This window comes from Zeus faber, assembly GCF_960531495.2.
Source record: "Zeus faber genome assembly, chromosome: 15".
Classification (NCBI taxonomy): Eukaryota; Metazoa; Chordata; class Actinopteri; order Zeiformes; family Zeidae; genus Zeus; species Zeus faber.
Window position 1 is genome coordinate 4,049,321 of NC_137194.1, and position 22,245 is coordinate 4,071,565.

Sequence of the window (22,245 nt, forward strand, 5' to 3'; positions counted from 1 at the left end):
CTGCAGCCCTGCACACACACACACAACAACCTCAGTGTTCAGTACTACTTTCATAAATACAACCATCAGTGATGATATTTTGACTATTAGTACTATGGTACTTTTAATACTACCAGTACTATGGTACTATAAGTTCTACCAGAACTATGGTACTATAAGTACAATCAGTACTATGGTACGATCAGTACTATGGTACTATAAGTACTACCAGGACTATAAGTACTATCAGTACTTTACATTTAGCAGACGCTTTTATCCAAAGAGACTTACAATTGTTCAAACAGCGACGGACGCAGCCATCAGGAGCAATTAGGGGTTAAGTGTCTTGCTCAAGGACACTACAGCATGCTAGCAGGAGGAGCCTGGGATCCAACCAGCAACCTTTAGATGACTAGACCACCAGCTCTACCGCCTGAGCTACCATCCCCATTACCAGGACTATGGTACTATCAGTACTAGCAGTACTGTGGTACTACAAGTACTACCAGGACTATGGTACTATAAGTATGATCAGTACTATGGTATTATCGGTAGGATCAGTAAAATGGTACTATATGTACGATCAGTACAATGGTACTATCAGTACTACCAGGATGAGGGTACAATTCACAGTACTATTTACCATCTTGTAGACGGTGCCTCTCAGCAGCTTGCGGTAGTAGCGTCTCAGCCGTCTGTCCAGCCGCCTGTCTGTCTGCCTGTCTGTCTTCACCTAGAGATTCAAGATTCAAGAGGTTATTTGTCACATACTGTACATGTACATGTACATGTACATGTACATGTACATGTACATGTACATGTACATACGGTCGTACATGCAGTGAAATGTCAGGACACTGATCTTGCAGAGAAGAGGAAGAGGAGAAAGACGATTGTTCAATTAACAGCATGCGGGTTCTTTATGTCTGTCCACCTGTCTGACAATCTGTCTGTCTACCTGTCTGTCTACCCATATAGTGGTCCATCCCTTCTGTCTGTCTGTCTGTGTCGGCCTGTATGCCTGTCTGTCTGTCTGTCTGTCTGTCTGTCTGTCTGTCTACTCACACAGCGGTCCAGGCTGTTTGTCTGTCTGTACAGAATTTGGAGGAAGGGGTCCATCTTGGCTGTTGACCAGGGGACGGAGCAGCAGGTTTTGTTGTCATAGAGATGGCTGATCTGCTGCAGACTGTCTCTGAGGAACAGCAGCTGGGACTGGAACTGAGAAACAGACAGGTAGAAAGTTAGACAGGCAACGTCAGACAGACAGACACAGAGACAGACAGGTAGATAGACAGGTACCTCAGTGTTTCTGATGTGTTTGTACATGGAGTAGGGAAAGGAGACTGGACACTGCAGCGCCTCAGTGTGGCCGCCCTGTGACATAACAATTACAATACATTAATGATATTTCAATAAAATACAATAATGGTATTTAAATGCAATACAATAATGATATTTATATTCAGAATAATACGTTAATGATATCTAAATACAATACAATAATGATATTTATATTCAGTATCACAAGGTAATGATATTTAAATACAATACAATAATTGTATTTATATACAGTACAACACGGTCATGATAGTTAAATACAATACAATAATGATATTAAAAAAACAATACAATAATGAATAACATTTAATATTTTACACTACTTATACATAAACAATGATAATTAACTCTATTTTGCTGATACATGTTGTGTGATGTTTCTATGTTTATGTTTTTCCATGTACATGTTGTTTGTTTCTACGTTTAGGTTTTTCCATGTACACGTTGTTGTTTGGTTCTATTCTCCCTCTTGGAGTAGTAATACTGTTTGTTGTTTAAAGATCAAACATGGTAAGATGGTTCTCCAAAGAGGGGGATTGGTGGTGGTAGTTCTGTGTACACTAATCTCTGTCGCAATGTAGCTGAATGTTATTCTCCCTTGTAAGTCGCTTTGGATAAAAGCGTCTGCCAAATGACTAAATGTAATGTAATGTAATGTGTAACCGAAAGTTGTGCTCTGGTCATCCACAGGACAGAGTTATTGCAGCAGTTCTTGATGAGTAAAGAATGAATCAAGAGTTTCATTGAGGGTGAAGAAGTTGAACTCCACTTGCAGACTAACTCTGTCCTAGATGCAATGGAACAAGTACTCTGTATTGTATGCCCAACATGCAGACAGCACAGGATAAAAAATATAAATAAAAAGCAACCCCATTGTCCAGATTTTTAGTGATCCAGCCCACAGGGATGGATTTCCCAATGTAATTGCTCAGGAAGAATTCTCTGAATCTCTCAGAGTAGAATGAGTACTACTCAGTATAGAGTATAGACTAGAGTTCAAGTTCAAGTTCAAGTTCAAGAGATTATTTGTCACATACATATACATACGGTCATACATATATGCAGTGAAATGTCATGACACCTCTATACTGAGTAGATTATTTACTATAAATGTTCTGGTTCAGAATGTCCAGTTGGACCGTGTCCAGTGTGCGGTGTGGACTTGGTCACTCTGTAGTGTTTAGACGTTACCAATTAGATTATATTTACATTTACATTTAGTCATTGATCAGACGCTTTTATCCAAAGCGACTTACAATTGTTCAATCACAGACGGACGCAGCCATCAGGAGCAATTAGGGGTTAAGTGTCTTGCTCAAGGACACTACAGCATGCTATCAGGAGGAGCCTGGGATCCAACCAGCAACCTTTGGATCACTAGACCACCAGCTCTACCGCCTGAGCTACCATCCCCATATATATATATGTCGATTATAAACAGAAATAATACAATGAAGTACTAATTAAAAATAACATCGATTCGAATTTAGAAAATAAAATGTATTTATTCTTATTGATATGTAAAGTAATTACAAAGTTTGTTTTGTTATTGTGCCAGATGCAGAAAAATAGCCGAAAGTGGGCGTTGGCGTGTTTAAGAATACATAAGTAGAATGTAGAATTGAACAATGAATGGAATAATCCTCTTTCCAAAATGGAAGAAGATCCAAAAACCAGTAGTAATGAATGGATGTGCATTGATAATGTTGAAAATTAAGATTTAAGTTGAGAAGATGAAGATGAAACATAAAGTGATCAACAACAAGATGGAATGTTTATCAACATGTTTCCATCAGTTGATATTGTATAGGAGATTTTTATTTTTATTTTTATGATTGTATAGAGCAGCACTTTGATGACATGTTGTCTGTAGCACCAGCAGAAGTGAACAACCCTGCAGCATCATTGGAGATGAAACCAATGAAGCTGAATGTTTGCCACTTGTTTTCCAAAACAACAACGGGAACGTTTCATACGCTTTGTCGCCCAAACTTTACAAACTCACCAAAAATGGAAGAACTTTGGCGTTACATTGAGAACAGTCACTTTGTGACATCATGAACCAATGCTATAATGTATTATGTATCGCTGCCTGCAGACGTTTTAATTATTATTATTATTATTATTATTATTATTATTATTACTATTAGCATTATCGTTATTATGATTATTATCATAATTATTACTATTGTTATGATTATTATCATTATTATTATAATGATTATTATCATTATTATTATTATTATTATAATCATTATTATTAGTATTTTTATCATTATTATCATTATTATCATTATTATCATTATTATTCGTGGAAGTAGCAGAAGTATTTTGTACTCACCATCTGCTGCACTAGCACCAGGGACGCGTTGCTATAGTGACCGTAGTGTTTCAGCCAATCACAGCAGCGCGCGAGGCTCGCGGCGCTGCACAGGAAGCAGAGGAAGCGGATCAGATCGTGCATGGTTAATCAGAGCTCGATCACAGATCAATCGCAGTATCGACGGATGGAGAGAGCGCGAATAAGACGCTTCTTACCTGAGCGCAGAGTTTCAATCCAGATAGGAAAGAGAAAAGGAGAAAAAGACAGAAAGAAAGAGAGAAAACCCCACTTTCACCTTCACTTTCACTTTCACTTTCCTTCTCTCGCGAAAGCCCCGAGTTCACAGCACGTGGCGTTCCATATCTCACTGTATTTATTATAGACCTGCTTTTATGAGGGCGGAAACCTATTGTAATAACTGCAATTATTTTTATTATTATTAATTATTATTATTATTATTATTAATAATAATAATAATAATAATAATTTGTCTCCTGTATTTTATCCAGTAAGTCATCCATCATTGGTGGTAACTTTTTGTCCATTTCAGGAACGCACAGCAAACAATGGCGCTGATTGGCCCGTATGTGGGGGCGCTGTAATATGCATTCTCAGGCAAAGGATACCCACGTGCAGCTGGACGTTCCGAGCGACTTTGCATTTGGGATCTATAAAGTCCGCCTATCATTGTTTGCTGCCATTTTGAATTTTTTGAAAATCCTTCATAAATCTCTTTGTCAACAAAGTCCGAAATTGTCCCGCATTAGACTCTACCTTCAAGGTCAGACTGTTTGTACGGTGCCACCTGGCACAACTTCAGAGGCACAGTTCCATCCACGCTGCCATATTACCAGTCCCAACCCAAAATGACCCAAAACAGAACCTCTTGACTCAGTCTCAGGCCCGTTGCTGCGTCCAGGTGGATGCAGTGATGGTGTTACACGTGGAGCTGGACGTACTGTGCACAATGTCGCTTCTTTCCTTCTATCCTTGGTCATTCAGTGGAACCCGGTCCATTGCTGCCATGTGGCTGTATTTATTATTATTATTATTATTATTATTATTGTTAGGGGTCCAGCCTGTACTGTTATTGACTGATTGCTAGACACGCCATCGACCGTCAGTGATACTCTGGACGTACTTCAATGCAACAAGGTAAGTCATAACAATGATGAGATCTGGTTTAAAATAAAAAATAACTTTTTAAAAATAAACTTCATGTATAAACCGTTTCCTACACCTAGACTTAACAAACTTCTAATTCTATTGCCAAATTTACGTTAGTTACATTAATATTGTCTGCATTACAATATAGACAAGGAATCTCAAACTGAATTTTCCAATCTGAGATGATTAATTATAGATTAAAAAATACAATAAATTAGTATTTACAACTAACATTTATTTGTATATTTCTAAAATGAAATGTATTAATCATTATTGTTATGAAAAGTAATTACAAAAGATGTTTTTGTTATTGTTCCATATGCTAAAAAAATAGACAAGACAATAAAGAAGCAACTGTCCAAAAATCCAATCGCCAAAGTCAGTCACAATATAAAAAAAATAAGTAGACTAATGGAAAATCTTTCAATGTAAGTTTTTACATTATTTATTTTCCATTATTGTCAACGTTTGACGTCTGGTTGAAATGGAAATACTTCATATGTAATGTCATGAAAGTTGGATTCGTAAAATGACATGGACATAACTACAGTGTCATTTCACTACATATATGCATGCTTGTATGGATATGACAAATAAGCATCTTGAATTATGTTTATAGGTTCAGTAAATTTCTCTGTATTACACACACAGAAAAAAAATGTAACACATGCCTAAAAGGAATAAACTGGACCCTGTGTATTGATGATTTTGTCCAGATGGTTTTGGGCAACTGTTTGATAAAACAATTACCTGACTTGTCTTGTAATTTCTTGTCCAAATTTCCAAAAGACTCTACTTTACAACTTACAAACAACATTAGGATTGTAAGCTCAGCAATTTAGAACTGTCATTTAGAACTGACCTATCCCACATGACACACATTATGTCCCATTAGAAATGAAAATCAATAGTTGACGTCTGGTTTAAATGGGAATGATACGTAAAGTCATAACAGTTTGATTTGTGGAATTACATGAACGCAACTATACTACGAACATGTTTGTAACTTCAGTCAATTTTGATGCATTTCACAATAAAATAAACAATGTAACACATACCTAAAACAAATAAACCAGACCCTGTGTATTGCTGCCTGCAGCTATTATTATGATTATTATTATAATTATGATCATATTTATGATTATTATTCTGATTATATTATTATTATTATTATTATTATTATTATTATTATTAATAACGTCATGGTTATTATTATTAACATTATAATTATTATTGTGATTATATATATTTTTAATTCATATTATTATTGTTACACAATACTCCCTCTGAACATAGATGTTTATTAGGATTATTGTTCATAACCGTAATCGTCTTTATTATGACATCATAGGGGACATTCCACGCGGCAATGAGCTGCGTCAAGTCGATGACGTCACTTTCGTTTTCTCATTTCTCAAAGTTACTGTCAGTGTTTCCGTCTGTATGTCTTTCTGTCTTACTCTGTTTCTGTCTATGTTTCTGTATGTCTGTCTGTCTGTCTCACTTTGTTTCTGTCTATGTTTCCGTCTGTTTCTCTCTGCTTGCCTGCCTGTCTGTCGGTTTCTCTCTCTGTTTCTGTCTATGTGTCTGTCTGTCTGTCTCACTCTGTTTCTGTCTATGTTTCTGTCTGCCCGTCTCACTCTGTTCCTGTCTGTCTGCCTCACTCTTTTTCTGTCTGTCACACCCATCACGATTGATGAGTCCCTCGCGCTAATGAAATCCTCGCTTCACGTCGTGTCCATATATACTCAATGACGCCAGCGCGCTTCCGCATTCCTCTGATTAGTGACATCCCATAATGAATAGATTCAATATCGGATCAATGGATTAATTAATGATTCAAGCGCCTGCTGAGGTGTTTGGTGACGTCATGCATCTTTAAAACTAGTCTGATGAACAGGTTTCAGTTTAATGTCATTTGATGAACCATTTGAAACTGATCCTGCTGTTCAATATATATTTTATTGTATATACAATATATATATATATATTTATATCACATTCTGTTCTTTGTGTTTTAATAATAATGTTCTGATTCCAACATTTGCTTCCCAAGTGACTAACTTTTAAAAAGTATAATAAAACATCCAATAAACCCTTAGTCATTTAATTAAACCCACTCCTCAAATCTTCATGCAATAAATCATTAGAAAAACACACACCTTGTTTTTCTCTTTCATTCATTTTCATTTATTTCATGTTTGGTTAAATTACTCTTGTAATGTCAGGATTTGGTCGTATATCGTCATATACTTAGAAATCGTTACGTATCAATCTCTGTCTCCGTTAACTGCAGGTCTTCCCCACTGCAGCTTCCTGATTGGTTGCAGTAGGTAAGCCCCGCCCACCTCTAACCCCATTGGCTTAAAATACCGAACCTGCCGCGCGCCAAACCTTGTTTACGGAAGTGTAGCCAAACAGTAAGTTTTAGTGTTGTAAATAAATCAATATACTGCATTTATTCGAATTATACTGTGAGTACACTGCATTTATTTATATTAAGTTGTAAAAACACTGCATTTATTTATATTAAGTTGTAAAAACACTGCATTTATTTCGGTTTATCTGCGTTATCTCAACGTGCTGTGCGTGGAGCGCGTGAACGTTTATTAGTGTTAACTGTATTTTGCAGTATTCGTACTACTAGTAATGTACTACTACTAATTCTGCTAATGCTGTACAGCTACTGTACTGCTACTACTAATGTACCACCACTAATACTGCTACTACTGTACAGCTACTTTACTGCTACTACTAATACTGCACTACTGGACAGCTACTGTACTGCAACTACTATTGTGCTACGACTAATACTGCTACTACTGTACTGCTACTACTAATGTACTGCAACTGCTACTGCTACTACTGTACTGCTACTACAAATGTACTACTACTAATACCGCTGCTACTGTACAGCTACTGTACTGCTACAACTACTGTCCTACTAATACTGCTACTACTGTTTTGCTACTACTAATGTACTACTACTAATACTGCTACTGTACTGCTACTACTAATGTACTACTACCAATACTGCTACTACCGTACAGCTGCTTTACTGCTACTACTAATGTTCGACTACTAATACTGCTACTCCTGTACAGCTACTGTACTGCTACTACTAATGCACTACTACTAATACCGCTACTACTGTACAGCTACTGTACTGCTACACAAACCTTAAAGCTGTCTTGAACCATCAAAAAGATGTGATTCTAGCAGCGTATGATTATGAGTGTAAAGTGTGAGTGAACTATGAAAACAAACCAAGAAGTCAGATCTAAAATACGGGAGCTTTGTAGAGACCTGCCCAGGTGGTCCAGTTCACCTGACGACCCTCTGCCCCGCCCGCTAAGCACCCAAAACAGGTCGGGATCCAGCAGAAGAAGGGGGCCCAACGTGATCACCGCAACTAAACCATAAACACAAATACCAATAAGTTGGTATTAACTGACATAACATAACTCAAACCAAAAGTTCTCCATCAGCCTACACCCTTCTGCTCCTTCACACAACCTCCAACTCTAGCTGCTGGTTTGAAGAGGGGAGAGAGTTAAAACAGAGAAGGCAACAGATGATAGCAGCGCAGCAGTAGATTCATGACGCCAGGACACAAGGGACGTAACGCACCATCAACGTTTTGCAGCGACTCAGAACTTTTAAGCCACATCTCACAGCGTCATCACAGCACTGCTACGTCCCTGATCCGTGTCCACACTCCTAACCACTAACCACGCTCCGAGCGTGAGCGTCACGTCCCGAGCCAGTCTTGGAACCGGCCACTGAAGCGTGCTCCGTGTCCCCATACTCACGGCACTCCACCGTGTAGTGTCCTACTCCCTGTTCCAGGTCCCGCTCCAGGAGCTTGAGCCGAGGAACCTGAGCCTCTGCAGCGACCGCACCCACTATGGCTCCTCGTTGCTGCACCCGAGCGGGGCGGTGCTAAACAGGCCGACTGCCTGACCCCACCTCGTTAGAGATGAAAGGGGGGACACCAGAGATCGACCCCTGGTGGAGGGCAGCGGCATCTTGCGACACCTACACAAAAGGGCCGCCCTCTTCCTGTGCATCGCTGCAGACTGGCCCCGCCCTCTTCCTGTGCATCGCTGCAGACTGGCCCCGCCCTCTTCCTGTGCATCGCTGCAGACTGGCCCCGCCCTCTTCCTGTGCATCGCTGCAGACTGGCCCCGCCCTCTTCCTGTGTAGCACTGCAGAGTGACTCCACGCCCTGATGGAGACTGACAAAGTCTTCCAGCATGTTGTTTATTGCTGTAGAATGACTCCGCCCTCTTCCTGTGTAGAGCTGCAGACCGACTCCACCCCCTGATGGAGACTGAGGTGGACGTCCTGGAGTTCCAGGTTCCGATGGAAAGCAACAAAGCTCTGTTCGTCTGGAACATCCCGCCGTGCTTCAGCCAAGCCCACATCTATGTAAGCTAACCTGCTGACTAGCGGCTAACCTGCTGACCAGTTTCATGTTCTGTTGTGTGAGCGTTTCAGTTTACAATCTGGAGAATTTGATATTTATCTAAAGCTAAAAAAGACATAGTAACGGTTGAGTCAAGGTGTAGTAAATGTGTAACAGCGTAGTAAAGGTGTAGTAACATTGTAGTAAAGCTGTAGTGACAGCATAGTAAAGGTGTAAATGTGTAATAAAGGTTTAGTAACAGTGTAGTAAAGGTGTGACAGTGTTGTAAAGCTTCAGTATCGTGTAGTAACTGTTTAGTAAAAGTGTAGTGACAGTGTAGTAAAGGTGTAACAGTTTAGTAAAGTTTTAGTCAGAGTGTAGTAAAGACGGTGTAACAGTGTAATAAATATGTTGTTAGTGTAGTAAAGATGGTTTAACAGTGTAAATATGTTGGTTACAGTGTAGTAAAGGTTTAGTAACAGTGTAAAGGTGTAGTAAGAGTTTAGTAAAGGTGTACTAACAGTGTAGTAAAGGTGTAACAGTGTAGTTCTTCTGCCCTCACCACGTGTACGTGGCTGTACAGCGAGCTAAACATTTCCAATCAGTACCGAGACAGGAGCTCACTTTTGGTATCATTAATGGAAGCGGTGTAAAACTGTGGAACAGTACAGATATATGCAGATGTAAATAATAATAATAATTTTTTTTTATTATTATAACAGATAATATGTTGTCATAGCTCCTACACTGTATGCATACACAAATAACCTGAATGAACTCACAGACTGTGCTTTCTCAAGGGCAATGACGAGGCTGATGGAAGAGACGTTAGTCTGGGTCTGAGAGGTGATCAGATTGTGTGTGTCTCTGTCTGACCGTCTTATCGGCCTGTGTTCTGATGTCATACTATCATCACAATGCTATTACGTCAAACTATGGAGTGAGGGGGCGGGAAACTCCCCGCCTGGCATCCGTAAGATATGGAACCACTGGGATCCTTGACCTTGGGGAGTCGTGCTTCACAGTCTTCTGCCTTGGAGTCACTGGGCAGAAGAAGGACAACCTCCGAGACGGGCCTAAGGGACACACCCTCACTGCAACGTCCTCGCTTATCTTAACCTTGATCTTCCTCACCTTCCCGTCGTCTCTGGGAAAAATCCTTGTGACTAGTCCAAGAGTGTTCGCTAGACTCTTGACTTGTCGCCATTGGCAATTGATCAGGTCCCTCTCATTCAACTGGGCTTGAGGTAACGGCAGTGCATCAACCTTCTGGGTACGCAGAATAGTTGGAGGGAGAATGGTGGGATGCTCTGGGTCTGCGGAAATCGATGTCAAAGGCTTGGCATTGACTGTTTGATGTCTGATGTGACCTTCGTCATGAATGTTGTAAGGGCCTTGTGGTTTAGCTTTGTGGTCCCATGTTTAAGAAGCATGGCGTTCAGTATACAGCATGTGACAAAAATCATCCTCTTCCAGGTGCTGCCCACATCTGAAGAGTACGGGGGATTGAACTGCCATGCGCATTCGCACTCTTTATCAGGTAATTCTCAACTTGCTTGTCGCTAGGGCGATCGAGTCTATCTGGAGTTCCTTGCAGGTGCCCACAACACTGGTCCTGCAGTCTGACCTGAACTGTTGTAGAAGGCCATAGTGGCCACAGGGGTGGTTGCGAAACCACAGGAAGTGAAAGTTGTCACAGTAATCCTCCCTGACCAGGAACGGTACGGCCAAGCCTGCGTCCTGGGGGCCTCCGTACTGCCGAGCTCCAGGCAGTGATATGTCTAAGCCCATGTCCTGGGGTGGGGGCCTTTGTATTGCGGGGCACCTGAAGGTGGTACCGCCGGGTTCTGGGAGCGGGTACGGGGTGGTATGTAGTGGGGCTCAGAGGGGGTGGGGGAATCTCCGTTGTGTCGCCGCGTTGTGTCCGTGGGTTGTGGAATGTTCCTTGTGGACTTATTGGCCCTGCCGCAGTGTTGGCCACTGAAATGTGCGTTGACATCTTCCCCGGTGCGCCGCTTTGGCCTCTTTGCTGAAGCAGAGAGGGGTTCCCCAGTACAGCGGCATCTAGCAGCTTCAAGCCCTTCTGCTGCTGCTGCTATTGCAGCCTTTGCTTCTGCTTCCTTCTAAAGGGCCCTTAGTGTGGCCTCCATGCGTGTGGCCTCCATGCGTGCCGCATCCGTCTTTTCTTCAGCCGCAAAGCATGTCCTTTCAGCCTGCTCTGCTGAAACATGCTTTCTCTGCCTGCTCTGCAGCGTTAACGCGTGACATCGACGCGTGCTCTCTCCAATGCCATATACATTTGACGCTTTGAGTACACAGCCTCTGTACCTGCGACTGCGGCTCTTACCTGTTAATACGTTGTCATAGCTCCTACACTGTATACATATACAGATATCATGAATTAACTCACAGATTGTGCTTTCTCAAGATTCTCAATCAGATTGACTGCATGTGTCTCTTAGCAATCTATCTGCCTGTGTTCTGATGCCATACTATCATCACAAGGCCATGATGTCACAATACTCACTGGGGGGGGGGCGGAAGAGTAGTAAAGGTGTAGTAACAGTGTAGTTAAGGTGTAACAGTATAGTAAAGGTGGCGTAACAGTGTAGTAAAGGTGGCGTAACAGTGTAGTAAAGGTGTACTAAATGTGTAGTAAAGGTTGAGTAACAATGTTTCTCTGTGTCCTACCAGGACAGCTTGTCCTCCATCTTCTCCTCCTTCGGTCCCCTTTTCCTGCTCCGGGTTCTTCCTTCTTCTCCGCCCAACGCTCCGGGTTTCTCTGCCCTCATCAGGTTCTACTCCGCCCTCCAGACGAGCCACGCCCAGCGTGCCACTGATGGCCTAGCCCTGGTCCAGGACGGCCCACCCCTCAAAGTAACTTCCTCTTCCTCGCATCCCCCTTTGTTCCTGTCTTCCCCCTCTCTTCCAGTCCCCCCTTTCCTGTCCCCCTCCTGTCCTCCCTCTATCCTCCTGTCTTCCCCCTCTCTTCCTGTCTTCCCCCTCTCTTCCTGTCTTCCCCCTCTTCCAGTCCTCCCCCTCTCTTCCAGTCCCCCCTTTCCTGTCCCCCTCCTGTCCTCCCTCTATCCTCCTGTCTTCCCCCTCTCTTCCTGTCTTCCCCCTCTCTTCCAGTCCTCTCCCTCTCTTCCTGTCCTCCACCTCTCCTCCTGCCCCCCTTCCAGTTCCCCCCTCTTCCTGTCCCCCTCCTGTCCCACCCTCTGTTCCTGTCTTCCCCCTCTCTTCCTAAATGATTAATACTTTTTTTCCAGGTCCGTCTGAGCACCCGGGGGCGCCCTTCTTTCCTCCTCGCCGACAGGAAGCCCCTTGGCCACGCCCGTTGTGTGGAACTGGCCAATCAGTGCCTGGGATTCAACGGCTGGTCAACACACATCGTCACAGTGAGAGCGCTGTTGTCATGACAACATGATGTGTTTAGAGTTTCATTCAATACAATTTCAATACAACTGGATTATAGTTACACTCTAATGGGGGGGGGGCGCAGACTGATTTAAGAGACAAACAGCTGCCTGTCTGTCTGTCTGCCTGTCTCTCACTCTGTCTATGCTTCTCAGCTGAAACAGCTGGATGCTAACAATCCTGAGGAGGAGGAGGAGGAGGAGGAGGAACAGAGGAGGAGCAGAGGAGGAGAGGAGGGGCATAAGGAGAAGACTCTGCGTTATGGCTGCGTGGTTCATCTCAGCTTCACCCAACACCAAGCAACGAGTAGAGGAGTCGCTGTGGTGGAGGAGCGCTTCACTAACACTGGTGAGGAGGAGGGAGGAGATCTAGAAGAAGTTTTGGAAGTTGAGAGGAGGTCTAGAAGGAGGGAGGAGGTCAAGAAAGAAGGAAGGCGTTTTAGAAGGAAGGAGGAGGTAAAGGAAGGAGGTCTAGAAAAGGGAGGAGGTCTAGAAGGAAGGAGAAGGTCTAGAAGGAGGGAGGAGGTCAAGAAAGAAGGAAGGTGTTTTAGAAGGAAGGAGGAGGTAAAGAAAGAAGGAAGGAGGTCTAGAAAAGGGAGGAGGTCTAGATGGAGGGAGGAGGTCTAGATGGAGGTAGAAGGTCTAGAAGAAGGGAGGAGGTCTCGAAGTAGGGAGAGGTCTAGAAGTAGGGAGGAGGTCTCGTAGAAAAGAGGACGTTTAGAAGGAAGGAGGGGGTCTAAAATTAGGGAGGAAGTCTAGGAGGGAGGAGGTTTTGAAGTAGGGAGGAGGTCTAGCTGTAGGGAGGAGGTCTAGAATGAGGAATGAGGTTTAGAAGGAGAGAGGAGGTTTAGAATGAGGGAGGAGGCCTAGAAGGAGGTCAGAGGTCTAAAAGGAGAGAGGGGTCAAGAAGGAAGTGTAGAAGGAGGGAGGAGATCTAGAAGGACATATAGAAGGGTGTCTAGAAGGAGGGAGGAGGTCTTGGAGGAGGTTTAGAATGAGGGAGGAGGTCTAGAAGGAGGAAGTAGATATAGAAGGGGGCCTAGAAGGAGGGAGGAGGCACAAAAAACTTTTCCAGTCCAGTAGGTGGCGCAAATGAAGAAGACTATACACCCACAAGAATCAAACAGATGAATAGAGACAACAATAAAGTGAAATATCACTTTGGTTGTCTTTCTTTATCCATTTTATCCTTCTGTCAAAAGAAATATTCCCTCTCTCACAAATTTATATATATATATATATATATATATATATATATATATATATATATATATATATATATATATATATTTACACACACACACACACACAGTCGGTCGTTTGTCGTTTACTGTTTTTTATTATCAAAAAATGGCTTTTTCAGGTTTTTTGTACAAATGGAAAATTTTATTGCAGCTACAGCTTTTTAAAAACGTTGTCTGAAATAAAATGCTGCAAGTACTCGACCAATCAGAAATATTCAGTGCTGCAAGCCCCACCCCCAGAGTTCCTGGTCTTTTGAAACGTACTACTATCCTGACCAGGGACTTTTTGGGTCTGGGACTTTGTCCCCATAGACTGTGGTTCCTGCTGTGGAAATGCAGCTTTATTGACACTGAATATCTGCTGTCTGTCTCTAAACCTGTCTCTCTCTCCACCTGCCTGTCTCAAAACATGTCTCTCTCACCTGTCTGTCTCTCAGGCCCAGCAGTGTGTATTCAGAAACACAGTAAACTGCAGCGTTGGGTTCGAGACAAAGCAGTAGCAGACGCATTCAGCTCAGTACTGCTAGTACTACTAGGTAACAATACTACTACCTTAATACTAACAATATTACAACACTACTACTTGTAATACTACTACTACTAGGTAACAAGTGCATTACTAGTGACTGTAGAACCTCCTCAATAAGAAGAAGAAGAAGGAAGAGATGGAGGAGCTGAATGAGCTAAACCAGCTGAATGAGGTGGAGGAGCGGAAGGAGGTGGAGAAGCAGAAATAGGTGGAGGAGTGGAAGGAGATGGAGGAGCAGATGGAGTAGCTCCAGCAGTTGAAGAGTTTTTTTTTTTTGAGATGTACAGGAAAGGCCAAATGGACACTAGCTATGTAATGACAAATAATACTATAATAACACAATAAGAGATAAAAATTGTGTGTGTGTGTGTGTGTGTGTGTGTGTGTGTGTGTGTGTGTGTGTGTGTGTGTGTGTGTGTGTGTGGATAGATATCTCAATAAGAGTAAGGTAGGGTTTGCAGATGGAAGTGTCATAAATTGTAATGAGCATTAAAATGGCATGAAATACAAAGGGGGAGGGGGCATGAATTAAAGGAGGTGAAAATACTGTTTATACATAAAATACCCAACCGTGTGCACATGAAGTGACTTGGCATACATTATTATATATATATATTGAAATGAGCATTAAAGTGGTCAGTAATAATCAAAAAGGACAACCCTGGTGGAGACACCCCTGGTTCCCCTGCTGAAGACACCCCTACTTATACTGCTGGAGACACTCTTAACCGCGTTCCAAATTATTATGCAAATTATATTTTTCTCTGATTTTCCAAAATAGTCGATGCAAATAACAGTCAGTATAATTTTCAAGTCATCAACCGTTAGGGTATAATTCAAATGTTATTGAGCAAACCTCCCAATGATAACAGTATTTCTTGCAAAAATATTCAAAAACATTTTATAGGTTGTAAAGAACTGAAAATGGTCATTTGTTGAATGTGCAGCATTAGGAGTCATATTTACTGAAATCAAAAGCTATTTCAATCAAAAACATCTGAACAGGCCAAGTTCCATGTTGACATAGGAGCCTTCTTTCATATCACCTTCACTATTCTTGCCTCCATTGAACTTGTGAGTTTTTGGAGAGTTTCTGCTTGAATTTCTTTGCAGGACGTCAGAACAGCCTCCCAGAGCTGCTGTTTTGATGCCAACTGCCTCCACCCTCATAGATCTTTTACTTGGGGATGCTCCAAAGGTTCTCAATAGGGTGGAGGTCAGGGGAGGATGGGGGCCACACCATGAGTTTCTCTCCTTTTATGCCCATAGCAGCCAATGACACAGAGGTATTGTTTTTCAGGCACGAAGATGTTTTTTCTATGAAAGGCCCGGTTCTTCTTTTTGTACCGTGAAAGAAAGTGCTCAGTCACAAACTCTATATACTTTGCTGAGGTCATTATCACAGCTTCAGGGGCCCTAAAGGGGCCAACCAGCTCTCTCCCCATGATTCCGGCCCAAAACATGACTCCACCACCTCCTTGCTGACGTGGCAGCCTTGTTGGGACATGGTGGCCATCCACCAACCGTCCACTACTCCATCCATCTGCACCATCCAGGGTTGCACGGCACTCATCAGTAAACAAGACTGTTTGAAAATGAGTCTTCATGTATTTCGGGGGCCCCTGCAACCCTTTCTGCTTGTGAGCAATGGTTTGGGGGGGGGGGGGGGCAATAGTAGGTTTATGCACAACTGCAAGCCTCTGGAGGATCCTACACCTTGAGGTTGGTGGGACTCCAGATGCACCAGCAGCTTCAAATACCTGTTTGCTGCTTTGTAACGGCATTTTAGCAGCTGCTCTTTTAAATCGGATGAATTTGTCTGGCAGAAAGCTTCCTCATTCTGCCTTTATCTGCACCAACCCGTCTGTGCTCTGAGTCAGCCACAAATCTCTTCACAGTGCGATGATCACGCTTAAGTTTTCGTGAAATATCTAATGTTTTCAAGGTATGTTTTCATACCTTGTCCAAGGCATTGCACTATTTGAGGCTTTTCGGCAGCAGAGAGATCCTTTTTCTTTCCCATGTTGCTTGAAACCTGTGGCTGCTTAATAATGTGGAACGTCCTTCTTGAGTAGTTTTCCTTGAATTGGGCTCACCTGGCAAACTAATTATCACAGGTGTCTGAGATTGATTTCAGTGATCCATGGAGCCCTGAGACACAACACCATCCATGAGTTGAATTGAAAAGCAAAGAATTTAATGTTTATGGCACTTAAATCCAATTTGCATAATAATTTGGAACGCAGTGTAGTTCCCCCGCTGGAGACACCCCTGGTTCCCCGGCTGGAGACACCCCTGGTGGACCCCCTCCGGTTTGCCCACTAGAGTTACAGTGGTGCTGATGAAGCTCCTCAGCCCACAGCACGGTGAGGTCCTCTCCTTCAATGTCCAAGCCTCCTACTTAGAACAAGCTGCTCGGATGCAGGTGGACCTCGCCACTGTTTCCTAGATTTAAGTTTCTTCTTGTCATCGATCAGGAAGTCCTCCCTCGCTTCTTGTTTATTGTACAGGAGGTCCTCCCTCACATCTTGTTGTACATTGTAGAGGAAGTCCTCAGAAATACTGTTTACCTTTTCTTAATATTACTGGAGTATAAATACTACTGTTACTGTCTGTCTGTCTCTCTACCTGTCTTTCTCTGCAGGTGACGGTCGGCTTATGGTGGAAGTGAGACAGGGCAGGGAGCATCTACTTCCTGCGGATGACATGGAGGGAGTCATCTCGGTACAATGGGGGGGCAAGGATACTACAGTGAAGGACAAGGATACTACAGTGAAGGGGTCAGGATACTACAGTGAAGGGGTCAGGATACTAGAGTGAAGGACAAGGATACTACAGTGAAGGGGTCAGGATACTACAGTGAAGGGCATGATACTACAGTTAAGGGTCAGGATACAACAGTGAAGGGGTAAGGATACTACAGTGAATGGTAAGGATACTGCAGTGAAGGGTGAGGATGCTACAGTGAAGAGTCAGGATTCTACGGTGAAGGGGTCAGGATACTACAGTCAAGTCCTCAAATAGTGACCAGGGCCTTTATTTACCTCAAATAGAGGGTACCGGGCCTGTATTGGAGGCAGCTTTATATACTTAGAAGAGTCAGGATACTACAATGAAGGGTCAGGATACTACAGTGAAGGGTCAGGATACTACAGTGAAGGGCCAAGATACTACAGTGACGGGCCAAGATACTACAACGAAGGGGTCAGGATACTACAGTGAAGGTATCTGGATACTAAGGTTAAGGGTTGGGATACTATAGTGAAGAGCAGGGATACTACAGTGAAGGGGTCAGGATACTACAGTGAAGGGCAAGGATACTACAGTGAAAGGGTTAGGATACTACAGTCAAGTCCTCAAATAATGACATGGGCCTTTATTTACCTCAAATTGAGGGTACCAGGCCTGTATTGGAGGCAGCTTTATATACTTAATTCCCTCTGTTTAATAAGTATATTTGATCATATTGTAGTATGAATTTTAGGTCGAAATTCCAACTGGGTGCCATGCCATATAAAAACCTGTATGGTGACCAAAGAGAGAGCTCGTAGCTACTCTAAAAGTCGCACTTGTAGCCGATGGGGGAACAGTTTTCAGATTTTCCCTTGAACGCACCACTTCCTGCTTGGAGTGCTGGAGAGCGAGAGCGCTCAGGGCGGGGCATTTTCCCCAAGAAGCGATCTGCTACGCAGCAGTAGGAAATGGAGTAAATTAAATACATCTACAATATAAACACTGTTTCTATTTGGAGAAAAGATCGCTGTGATGGAGCTGCAGCGCTGCGGAGCGCTTTCCATGCAGATCACCTTTCTGTATTTGAGACGGGCTTCTATTTGTTTGTGTCAACCACGTCCCCGACATTTATTAGAGGCCCGGTTTTGATTTGAGGACATACGTTATTTACACTCCAAATAAGGAAGCGCCACATGGCGCTGTGCTATCCAATCACAATCCAGCAAATATACACTTAATATAGTACTTCTGAAGTAATGCTGTAGTACTTCTCTAGTAATCCTCTAGTACTTCTGTGGTAACCCTGTAGTACTTCTTTAGTAATCCTATGGTACTTCTGCTGTACTTTAGTAATCCTGTAGTACTTCTGTAGTAATCCTGTACTGTAGTAATCTTGTTGTACTTTTGTAGTATGTGATCAGTATTGATCACTTTGAGTTTGATCCGTATTGATTGTTTTGAGCAGTATTGATTATATTGATCCATATTGATTGTTTTGATCAGTATTGATTGTATTGATCTGTTGATTGTATCTTGTACAGATATCTGGCAACGCTGCTAAGCAAGCAGCATTTGCTGGTCTCTGCTCGCTAACTGCTTCTCTCTCCTTCTACCTGTCTGTCTCTCTGTGCAGGTGAACAAAGTCTCCTGGTCTGAGTTTGATCCTGAAGAAGAGGATGGTGATGAAGAATGGGAACTGAGTGTGACCTGAGACAGACAGACAGCTTAACAGACGGACTGTGTTTTGATCTTGTTTTAATAGTTACTTCAATTTAATGTTTCACTGAATAAATGTTTTCACACCAGAGTCTGTTTCAGGAGGCGTCATATGTTGTGCCTGTGTCTCTCTAGGTACAGTATACAGTATGTACTGTCTATATTTTGGTAAACAGCAGTGATCAATTTATAAATCGGCTTCCGGAACACAGAGAGGTTGCCAGTTGGGCACGTCGGGGGGAGAAGAAGACGTCACGGAAAGCTGGGGTTAAGCTGCCATCCGTGACGAGGCACGGAACGCACCGGGCTGCTTTTATTTCATTCAGTTCGGAGATGTGAGTAAAAAATAACAGGAGTGGGACCCTCAGTCTTTAACCCCTCAGTGCACTGAGATTGTTCAAGTGGAGCAGTCGTTGTTTTTAATCAGTGTTTATGACAATGAGGATAAAACAGAATCGCACAAAACGCACAGGGAGAACATCTCTACGAGGAATTATAAATAAGGGGAGTCATGAAACAAGTAAAAACTGGGGGCGGGGCACGACTTGTAGACTCCTTCTGGTTATTTGCTACACGCGGCAGTGAGTGTGAGACAGGTATTTTATCACCACACCCAGCAGAAATGCAGTGAGAGTGAGACAGGTACTTTATTACAACACACCCAATAGAATGGCAGTGAGAGTGAGACAGGTACTTTATTACAACACACCCAGTAGAAAGGCAGAGTGAGACAGGCACTATATTACAACACACCCAGTACAACGGTAGTGAGAGTGAGACAGGTACTTTAATACAAAACACCCAGTACAACGGCAGTTAGAGTGAGACTGATACTGTATTACAACACACACAGTATAAAGGCAGTGAGAGTGAGACAGGTACTTTATTACAACACACCTAGTAGAACTGCAGTGAGAGTGAGACAGGTACTGTATTACAACACATCCAGTATAAAGGCAGTGCGAGTGAGACAGGTACTGTGTCTTAACACACCCATTAGAAAGGCAGTGAGACAGGTATTTTATTACAACACACCCAGTAGAATGAGAGTGAGACAGGCACTTTATTACAACACACCCAGTACAACGGCAGTGAGACTGTTTTGGTCCAACAGTTATAACAATTACAACAACAATAGTAATAAAAGGGCGCTGCCTGGCACTGTTCAGGCTAAAAGTGTCTGGAACAGAACAACCGCTGCAGCTACGGACTGGGACGGATACGGTTGAGGTGTCGTTAGAACCGGGACGTCTCAGACATCACGTGGTTCAACTTTTATCCGAATGGATCCACATACGGAGCAGGAATCAGTGAAAAAACAGATGAAATTTGACCAGAAGCAGGAGAACGATGGTGCATCACCCACACATCAAGGTTGTAGAACCTGTGGTCGGGTGGTGCAGCCAGATGAGTTTGTGGAGTGAGACGCTTTGTGACATCATCATCCAGTTCATTATAAATGTGCAGGTTGTGGCTACGAACGTCCATTCACATGGTGCTGGGTGGTGTAGACTCCATCACTCTGTAGTGGTTACACACTGTGTGTGTGTGTCCCTATGGTGGTTACACACTGTGTATGTGTGTCCCTATGGTGGTTACACACTGTGTATGTGTGTGTGTGTGTGTGTGTGTATGTGTGTGTGTGTGTGTATGTGTGTGTGTGTGTGTGTGTGTGTGTGTGTGTGTGTGTGTGTGTGTGTGTGTGTGTGTGTGTGTGTTGTTGGGAATTTCCACACGGAGTGATTTCCTTCCACCGAGACACTGTGAGGCAGGACTCTGTGGACTACAGGAAGTAGACAGGGGCCTGACAGGAAGTAGACAGACACCTCCTCACTTTTAGGATAAAGTCACAACACGCAACACGTGTTGTGACTTTATTTTAATGTCCTTAATGTCCCTGTCTAACCATGTCCCTGTCTACTTCCAGGAAGTAGACAGGGACATGGTTGTTGTGACATCACCATCCAAAGTTATATTGGTCCAAGCATTGTCTTGAGGAAGTCATTACCTTCCACCCACTTGCGAGTACGACATCTAGACCAGCTTGAGCCGGTGCTGCGTTTAAAGGAGACTCGGAAAACTGTAACTCGTATTGCGTTTTACAAAACGTGACACGAACAGACAATCGTACAGCAGAGAAACCACCATGTGACATGAACAGCCAATCGTACGGCAGAGAAACCACCATGTGACACGAACAGAAAATCGTACAGAGCAGCAGGAGGAGCAGGAGCGCCGGTGCTTCTCACGATATATGTATTATTATCATTATTCATTGTGTATTGATGTGTCTATCTGCGTGTGTGTCCAGGTTGTGATCCACTTCCTCTTCCGGGAGGAAGTGATGTCATCCTGGACAAGGAAGCTGTCGGTGTCGGTGCGAAACGCTTTATCCACAATCCTCCCCTGGTGCAGAGCCATGCCCCCCTGAGGCTCCACCCCCTGCAGGAAGAACCCACACTGACACACACAGAGAAGGCGTTGTGATTCATTTATCTATATACTATATTTCTGTACAACGTATCTATAAACTATACAACCATAAACTTTTATTTATTATATACCTATATACAATTGATATTCTGTATCTATGTTCTATCTATCTATAACAGAGTAGATAATATAGATATCCCTGCAGGACCAGGAGGTGTAGTAGCAGAGCCCGGAGGATCATGAAGGATCCTCATCACCCCAACAACGGACTGTTCCAGCTGCTGTGGTCAGGCAAGCGCCTCCGCAGTCACACGGTGAGAACAGAGAGACTGAGATGGAGTTTCTTCATCAAGCCATAAGAGCTGTCAACGCTGAACTCACCAGGGGTCCTCACTGAGACACACACATAGGCACCACTACCTTCTGCACTGTATGTAGCATACTGTACCGCATACTGTGTCACTGTTCAGGGTTGTTCGGCGTTACCGTATTGCTGTGGTGTACTGTTGTATACTGTGCTGTATTATCCCACAAACCCTACCTTACTTTATTCACATGCCACTTTAATGCACATATCTGTATATACAGAATAAGCTTATCCCATATACATAAGCCTATTCCCTTTATCCATTCTATTTTATTATATTTTATTTTGTTCTATATATTTCGATTTTATTCTATAGTATTCGACTTACTGCATCACCTTTTAGGAATCAGTTGGTTGGTCAAGTAACAATTCTTAAGTAGCTACTGTGTCCAGTCTAGGACATATTGTGTGTAATCACCGGGTGCGTTGCACTGACATTTCACTGCATATACTGTATGTCTGAAAGTATGTATATGTATGTGACGAATAAACCTCTTGAATCTTGAATAATAGTATATCGAGTTTAATATATAGATACAGATATTGTGCGTGTGCGTATACACAAGTATATCAGTGTAAAGTTGCAGTGAGT

At 42.9% G+C, this 22,245-nt stretch overlaps 2 protein-coding genes across 2 annotated transcripts in view; one reads left to right on the top strand and one right to left on the bottom strand.

Annotated features, from left to right (window-relative positions):
• The window catches only part of grm6a (glutamate receptor, metabotropic 6a), a gene marked incomplete at both ends in the record, with an annotated part of 37,873 nt that extends 34,092 nt beyond the window's left edge, over nucleotides 1-3,781 (bottom strand). The window contains 3 exons of the mRNA XM_080014509.1: nucleotides 1,045-1,197; nucleotides 1,279-1,353; nucleotides 3,659-3,781. Coding sequence (XP_079870635.1) covers nucleotides 1,045-1,197; nucleotides 1,279-1,353; nucleotides 3,659-3,781 — 351 coding nt within the window. The remainder of the gene's footprint in view (nucleotides 1-1,044; nucleotides 1,198-1,278; nucleotides 1,354-3,658) is intronic.
• A 3,429-nt stretch (nucleotides 3,782-7,210) lies between these two features.
• Nucleotides 7,211-18,944, top strand: rdm1 (RAD52 motif containing 1). The gene is made up of 8 exons (XM_080015088.1): nucleotides 7,211-7,227; nucleotides 9,109-9,238; nucleotides 11,910-12,092; nucleotides 12,485-12,613; nucleotides 12,788-12,980; nucleotides 14,313-14,411; nucleotides 17,049-17,128; nucleotides 18,771-18,944. The coding sequence occupies exons 2-8, from the start codon at nucleotides 9,134-9,136 to the stop codon at nucleotides 18,846-18,848; spliced, it is 867 nt and encodes a 288-aa protein (XP_079871214.1). The 5' UTR covers nucleotides 7,211-7,227; nucleotides 9,109-9,133; the 3' UTR covers nucleotides 18,849-18,944.
• Nucleotides 18,945-22,245: the final 3,301 nt, after the last annotated feature.

Coding starts and splice junctions, on each gene's coding strand:
- rdm1 (XM_080015088.1), top strand. CDS start 9,134: ATGGAGACTGAGGTGGACGTCCTGGAGTTCCAGGTTCCGATGGAAAGC. Junction 9,239..11,909: donor TCAGCCAAGCCCACATCTAT/GTAAGCTAACCT, acceptor GTGTCCTACCAG/GACAGCTTGTCCTCCATCTT. Junction 12,981..14,312: donor GGAGCGCTTCACTAACACTG/GTGAGGAGGAGG, acceptor TCTGTCTCTCAG/GCCCAGCAGTGTGTATTCAG.